Source organism: Onychostruthus taczanowskii, unplaced genomic scaffold (genome assembly GCF_017590055.1).
Source record: "Onychostruthus taczanowskii isolate IOZ18803 unplaced genomic scaffold, ASM1759005v1 scaffold13, whole genome shotgun sequence".
NCBI classification, from domain to species: Eukaryota; Metazoa; Chordata; class Aves; order Passeriformes; family Passeridae; genus Onychostruthus; species Onychostruthus taczanowskii.
Genome location: NW_024498462.1, coordinates 8,143,015 through 8,150,492, shown reverse-complemented (window position 1 = coordinate 8,150,492; position 7,478 = coordinate 8,143,015). Strand labels below are relative to the sequence as shown.

The window sequence follows — 7,478 nt, the reverse complement described above, 5'->3', positions numbered from 1 at the left end:
GGCAAAGAATTTTAAGATAAGATTATCTTCTGTTCCCCATCACAGCTCTCATGTAAGAAGTTTCCATGGCATGCAAACCAGAGTCGGATGGTAAGCCACTTGTTTTTGAGGACACTGAAAACAGCTTTGCAGAGCAGTACCTTTTTTTTTTTTTTTAAATACTCATGTGAATTCTTTTCTGTGTATGAGGAAAAAGATTAGTTATGTCGTATTATGAAAATGAACAAGGAGGTATAAAGAGAGGTGTGGGAACCTGGGGCTCTTGGAGGAATAAACACTTTCATTCCTATGGCTGTTGAAAGCAGCAGAAGAAGGACAAGTGAAGTCCAAATTTCTCATTGCTGCAATAATTCTAACAATAATCAGAATTAAGGCACTGGGAATAACAGTATGAAGTCAGCCATAAGCCAGAGCAATGGAGTTTCAGAAACACCAGTTGGGTTTGTATTGTGGTCCCTCAGTTCCAGTTCTGCAAAGGTTTTTGAGTATGTTTAGGGACTGGCAGATAGTCCTTGCTGTGGAGGCGGCCGAAGTAGCAGAGTTTGAGGTGGCAGAAGGGATGTGAAGAGGATGCAGAACCAGGATGGAGTCTTGTGAGGTTTTCTGTTTAGTTTAACTCTTCAGTGTTGGCAGCAGTGTGCAACAAGTGTTGCAGCTACCTATCACTCTCACACAGAAATCAGAAATGTCATGAGTCTGCACCACCACAGCTGCAGACCATCCTCTGCTCTGTCTGAGCTAGTCTGGTTCTTTGTGACTCAAAACCCTTCAGATCTGTGCCCTCTCCTTGCAGAGAGGTCAGAGGAAGCCTGGGCAACATCTGTAGAGCTAGTCAGTGCTTTCTGTATTGCCCAGGGCTTGCTCAGGAGTTGGGTCCTGCTCCCCCCCTGGCAGAAGGATGCTGAAGGCGGAGGAGATGGTGCTGTAGACCCAGTTTTGCCAATTCTGTATCTCTGAACAAGTTGTTACTCCTATTCAATCTACTCCCTACATGTGATCTTAATGGTTATGAAATACTGGCTGCATTTAGGTACTGAGTCACTGATGAGTATCAAGTGATGGCTTGGTTTGGGGAGTGACTGGATGAGCCTCCTGCTGTAACCTGGGCAGAGGGGATGTGCATGCACTGAGACAGACACAACATATGTCTAAGGAGATCAAAGTTCATCAGGCTACTCACAAGTCTACCTTGGTTCTGTATCTCTCTGCTGTTCAGAAAGGGATTCAAGTTGCTCTGGGCCAAAGGGAGATCCACAGTGTTGAAGGGAAAGCTGGAATTCCTGACACAGAGGGGTCTATAGCTTTCATGCACTGCAGTAAAACTCAACATGTCATTAAGCATTCATGGTGCCAGAAAAACAAATAAAATTCAGGAACAAGTAACTGCCTTTTTGGTTTTGTGAGGATCTCTGTGTCTTTGCACTTCCAAATGCTGGTATAATAAATCCTGAAGTGCCTTTTTGCTCACAGCAGACATGATTAATACAGCTGTTAGCTGGTGTGTCTGCTAGAAGAAACAATTGGCAACCCCTAGGTGGATAAGCAACAGAGGCCTGCAACCCCCACGATTTTCTTCCCTTTTGAGAAATTAAGGCATAATATTAAAATGTTCTTTTTTTCCTCTTCAAATCCATAATCAGACATGACATAAAGAACAGTCATTTCTGCAATGAGTATTTTGTAGAGTGATTGTTAGAGTGAAGATGCTTTAATGTTCTGCACAGCTGGAGCCCCTGTGGGGCCAGACAAGTCCAAGTATGACACAAGCACCAAGGCAGCACATCCCATCCACTGCCCACAGCCCCTCCTGCCCTCCTGGCTTGGGGACTGAGGGATGTCTGGAGGTACAATGCCTTTTTTTCACTCAGCAGCTCTTCCACAAGGTAAGAAGGAAGCTCGTGGGAATGCTCAGGCATGCTGGTCATAAACTTCAGGCTATAAATGCATCTTTCCTCATGCCCATTTTACCACAGGGAAATCCTGAGCAGGACACAAATATTCTCTCTGACTTTACCAGTTTTCCCTTCTGCTTCTTTCAACATAATCACATCCACTGATTTCTTCTTGTTTGCAGGTCTTGTTTGCAGCTGGAAGCTCAAAACACTATTTATTTTCTGTATGGGTTCCTAATCTGGAAATGGATCTAATTTGCTTTACCAAATTACAAGTGAATTAAGATGAACACATTGTGCTATGTCCGGATACACTGTGGTGCTTTCATGAAAGAGGAAAAACCACATTTGTCACTGCTGTGATTTTCTTCTTTCCTCAGTATCATTAACTCCATGTCCTCAAAAAATATAAAACATCTCTATAAGTGACAGTGTTTTTCTTGGGGCAGAAGCGGAGGGGCCAGAGCTGCATCTGTTTCACATCTTTCATCCTTTCAGCCCCTTAAGAATATCCCTGCCAATACCTGCAGTACTCTTCCCTTGCAGTCCCTCCCCTTGCTCTTAGACGTATTTTGATTATCTGCTATACTGCATTTGATAGCATTTCTAAATAGTTCTGAAAATTTTCCTTTTGGCAACTGCTTCTTCACTTTTGAATGGAATTTTTTCCCTACCTGTAAATCAGCTTTAGGGCCTTGTATGTCTAAGGAGAGCAAATACCCCACATCTCTAAATGAAACAAGTATTTTGCATTTCCATTTCCTGACCCATCAGGAAGATTTTTGTGCAAAATGCAGGAGAAATGTCAAAGTGATAAAATAGCATTGGTTGTGGTTCTGTCTCTGGTTAGAACAGTTGGTGTTATGGAAAACATTCAGCACTATCCAGACTTTGTGGAGGTATCTTTAGAGGTATCACTACATTTGAATGACAGTTTTAGTGACTGACAAATACTACATCAGCTGAGGTTTTTGTTATAATTTCTTAGTTTACTGTTTTAAACCTGAAACATATCTGATGTATATTTCTTTGCTAGGAAAGGTTGCAGTCTGCATGTGAGATGGACTCCCTATACTACATTTATAGGTACAGACATCAACTTTATTTTCCTGCCACCAAACCACATTTATTCTGAGACGTGGTAAACACTGCTCCTTTTCAGAAAAATCTGTTTAAAGCAACTGATTTGCAAGATTATTTTGTAACTGAGAACAATTAAGATCTCTAACAGCTTAACCAGCTGTGCTAATTAGCACTCACAAAGCCTGTCTTTGGGGAAATACTGCACACTGTCTTATTTTAGTTCTTCCATAGTAAGGACTGAGAAAATAATTTAAATAATCATTGCTCTCCTGAGCAGCTCCTTGGGATGGGGAACCTGGGGGCAGAGTCGGGGCTGGGGTGAGCTGCCACAGCGGTGATTGCTGCCCGCCCAACTCCCAGGGTGTGTCATTTTGGTAAACACACGTGATAAATTTAACTCGTCATCACCATGTAAGCAACTCCTGTTGTCAGTAGGGTGGAAGTATGTGCTACTCCCTTCTTACAGGAAGGGCTATTTTTACTTAAATAAGTCCTAGAAGCAGCCTCCTGGGCTCCTGGCCAGGCTGGTGGGGCAGTGGTGGTCCAGGGCAGGATGCTGGGGAGGCTGCTGGGGCACAGCCCTGGGCTGTGGCAGCGGGTGGCCGGGCCGGTCTTTCGCCCTGCCAGAGCTGCTGGCAGCAAAGCAAAGAATGCCCAGGACATGGCTTTGCAGACAGCTGATCCAGGTGGGTAGAAAGCCTTTGATCACTGTTTCGTGCTGCAGCACGGAGGCAAAGGGTGTTTGTGGAAAGGGTGAGAAAATGAGCCTCATTCTCAGCCATGGCTGAGTTATTGCAGTGCTTTGTCTCCTGGGGCTACAAATGGTCCTGGGGTAGGGAGCACATCCAGAGTTCTGACCAGCACAGTGTGCAGGGGTAAAGGTTTTTTTATTAAACAGCTGTTCCCCAATGGCAGCAAATACCAACTGATGCTTCATGTCAGGGAATATGTCAATTAAAACAAATAAATGTTCCTCCTCTTACCCAGCTGCCAGGTCTCCAGAGGAGGATCAGTGTGTGTCCCTGAGTGTGCAGGGCTGGTGCAAGTGGAGGACTTACTCCCCTCTGCTTCCTGCTCTGCTCCTTGCCAGGTTACAGCCACAGCTCTGTGTGCTTGTGCCAGGCAGGGTCCTGGATTATGAGGCAGGGAGCAGGCATGGGCTGCTCCCAGATGAACAGGCTTCGTGGTATGGACACAGTTTCTCTTCTTAACCTGCACCACCACTTTCTTGGCTATGCCTTTGCAGATCCCTCACTCTAGGAAAGCTGGGCTGCATGGGCCTTCCAGTGCTCCTGTGGGATGACCAGGGGTCTCCAGCATGGAGTCTCAGCTGCCCTTGCAAAGACCACTTGTACAAGTGTGCATTGCAAAAGCCAGGGTTTGAGCTAGCCACTGCTTACCGTGTTTTTCAGGGTCTCTCTGCCACTGTCGTTGTTGTCGCCTGTTATTGGGCTTGTTTCCATCAAGAGGAGCCAGAGTCCTTTTCTCACTGTGCTCTGGGTGACAGCATGCAAATGGCATCACCGTGGTAGCCTGATGGGGTGTAATGTATCATCATTAGAGTGCAGTAATGTGGTACCCAGCTTGCATGAGAACAACTGCCAGTCTCCCACCAGGCTGCATTTTAGCAGACATCATCTCTCCATCAGTGATTTCAGGAGGAGCTGTTGAGGAGTTAGCTACTTGTGCTGCTGGCAGTTTGCTTAACTCACTAGTTGGGCCATTTAAAAGCAAGATGCTCACAGGGTGAGATGCTGTGGGCTCGGGGACTTCAGCCCCACATCATTTGCCCTCTTAATCAGGAAGTTTAGAAGAGATTTTTAGTTTAAAACCTACCAAAATTAAAGGGAAGAAAGTCAAATTAAATAAGCTGCAAATGTAACAAAGCACCTCACACCGGCTGCTGAGTCTTTTTGACGTTAGAAAGCACATTTAGCTGCCACAGAATAGAAAAGAGTAATTTTGAACTTTCAGCCCTTTTCCCTTTGTACCAACAGCTCTTTTCCCTTTTTGAAGCTTAGCTCATTGCTTTTTACAAAATATCTTACAGGTAAAGAAGCTTTCAGGAATGACAGAAGGTCTACAAATTTTGATAAAAAGTTGCTAGTATGGTCAGGACGCTTCAAAAAGGAGGAGGACATTCCCAGGCACATCTCGTAAGAGGACCTGTCAGAATGATTCTTTTGGCTGTGAACACACAGATTGAGACCCCAGCCTGCATTACCCATAGTTTTGTGGGGGTTAGTACCTCCCCCATGCTGGTGTCCAAAAATAGCTGTAAATAATTGTAACTCTTGTAACTTTTTGTCATTCCCTGTGAGGTAAAGTGGATTTGCTTATTTTAGTTATCACAAATTTCAGACTAAGCTGAAGTATCTTATGCAAGACAAATGGCTTTGAAACTCAGAAGCTACCATGACAAGATATCATTCAATCTCTGGGTTTTTACATGCTTTTGTAGGTTTTATTGATTAGTGATTAATAATGCTGCATAAATTTTAATTAGAAGTTGTGGCTACATACAGCTTTGGTGACAGACTTGTGCAGTGAGTTCCTCCTGTATGGGCTGTGGTATCACCTCCTTGTTGAGATATTTTGTTAAATTGTCACTCAGTTTTGGAGTCCTAATGCTTCTGACTTGTGACATCCTGGGTTCACCTCCAGCTGTCCTTCCCCTTGCAGGTGTGAGTAAATCCATGGCTGGATATAATTTCAGGGATGGCTCATTGCCATGCTGCAGTTTCTTGCAAACATGAATTGTTTGCTATATGCCAGGAGTTACTCGTGGAAGGAGGTGGAGATTTTCCAGTGATGGATGGGGCTGTTCAGCTGCTTGGGAAGAGAACTCCTGGATGGTGCAGTTGTGTGCTCTGACCCAGTCAGCCTCCCACTGCAGGCAGATGTTTGTGTGGCTGGTGCCAACTGCCTGGCAGGGGCTGTGCTGTGGTGGGCTCCCTGAGGGTGGCATTGCCTGGCTCTGGTGGCATGGCCCTAGTGTCACCTGGTGCTGCACAGCACCCCATGGCCTTCCCTGCAGCACTCAAAGGTTAGCCCTTCATTATTATAATGGAAAGCCTTTCCTGTCCCTGTCATTTTACAGGCATTCACTCTCTCACACAATAAAATAATACAGGAGAGCAGCAGTTTTGAATCCTGTCATTACTGATGACTTTTGACCTAAATCTTTCCCCCACAGGCTAATTTTTACAGTTCTCCTTTAAGCAGCTGCAGAAAAAGAAGGCTGAACCCCATTGTACATTGACAGGAAGTAGCTGCAAGACTTGAGCATTCACTCCCCATGATCCCATTTCACACAGGTTGCTGCAGAATGGAAAGTCTGCTCTGTCCTCCACAGGTCTGAGGTCCTTGACACTTCAAGGAACATTGCCAGGATAAAGGTTTGCTACATCATGATTGCACTGACTGTGCTGGGCTGTGTGACCATGATCATCATGGGCAAAGAAGAGAGTATTGTTTCTGGGGGAATTGGTTCACTTAATGTATGGTCTATGTATGTTCGCTGGAAATAAGCACCTGGGTGACAGATAGATTTGAGAATATGTACACATGAGCAATGTATGCACAAGATCTGTAACACCCCTTCTCCAGAGGAGACACTAGCATTGCAAAGCACAACCTGCTGATTAATATGTTGCTCCTGACCCATGCTGCCATAATCCTGTGCAGTGCAATGCTCTATATGATGGTGTCTCAACAGGAGGCTGCGCCAAAGGTAATGGAATAGTTCAGTGTCAATTGAACATGGTTCTGCCTGACATCTGTCAGCCATGAGGCTCCTATGGTCCTACCTGCCTGGCCTAGATGCCACCAGAGTCACCAAGAGCTGTGACTCTTCTCCCTGTCCCACCCCACTGCTGGATCTCCAGTTTGACTTGCAAGTCCCAGTGCACCTGTAATCAATTTACAGTGTAATTCTCCTGCTAATCAGAGCTGCAAATGCTGAAAATATGGTGTAACAAGGAAACAGATTAACTTCTATCACTGCAAAATATCAAAAAGGAGAGTGAGGTGTCAAAGGAAGTGGTGCAGATGTGGGGAAATTTAGTGGTGGCAACTGTGTGCGTGCAATGATTTCCACCAAATTGTTTCCAGGCTGCAAAGAAGGATCAGACACTGCTGAGGGTGAATGCAGAAAAGAAGGCCAAGTGGAGGGCTGAAGTGGAGAAAGGTCAGGAGGCAGCTGTCGGGAAGTCACAATGATTTGGAACAGATTTATTTTAACATAAGGAGATAAGTAATTTGCACATGTGGCATATGGACCTGTCTTCCTTTAACTCTTAAGGGCTTTTTCACTGAAACTCTCAGAGCAAAGACTCCACTGCTTAAAAACTGCTCCATGCAAACTGGGAACCCCCTATGGAAAGTAACTCCTTTTTGTGGCTTCTGGTCTTTGGCACCAGGCCCAGCTCATATACAAAGATCTCTTTTAAACTTCAAAGTGTGGAAAGAACAAATGCAGGACTCCCCAGCTCAGGATCAGCT

At 45.0% G+C, this 7,478-nt stretch overlaps 1 protein-coding gene across 1 annotated transcript; it reads left to right on the top strand.

Annotated features, from left to right (window-relative positions):
• The first annotated feature begins 3,528 nt into the window (after nt 1-3,528).
• LOC121331939 (protein FAM162B-like) lies at nt 3,529-7,196 on the top strand. The gene is made up of 4 exons (XM_041396785.1): nt 3,529-3,661; nt 5,026-5,131; nt 6,331-6,448; nt 7,089-7,196. The coding sequence occupies exons 1-4, from the start codon at nt 3,529-3,531 to the stop codon at nt 7,194-7,196; spliced, it is 465 nt and encodes a 154-aa protein (XP_041252719.1).
• The last annotated feature ends 282 nt before the right edge of the window (nt 7,197-7,478 follow it).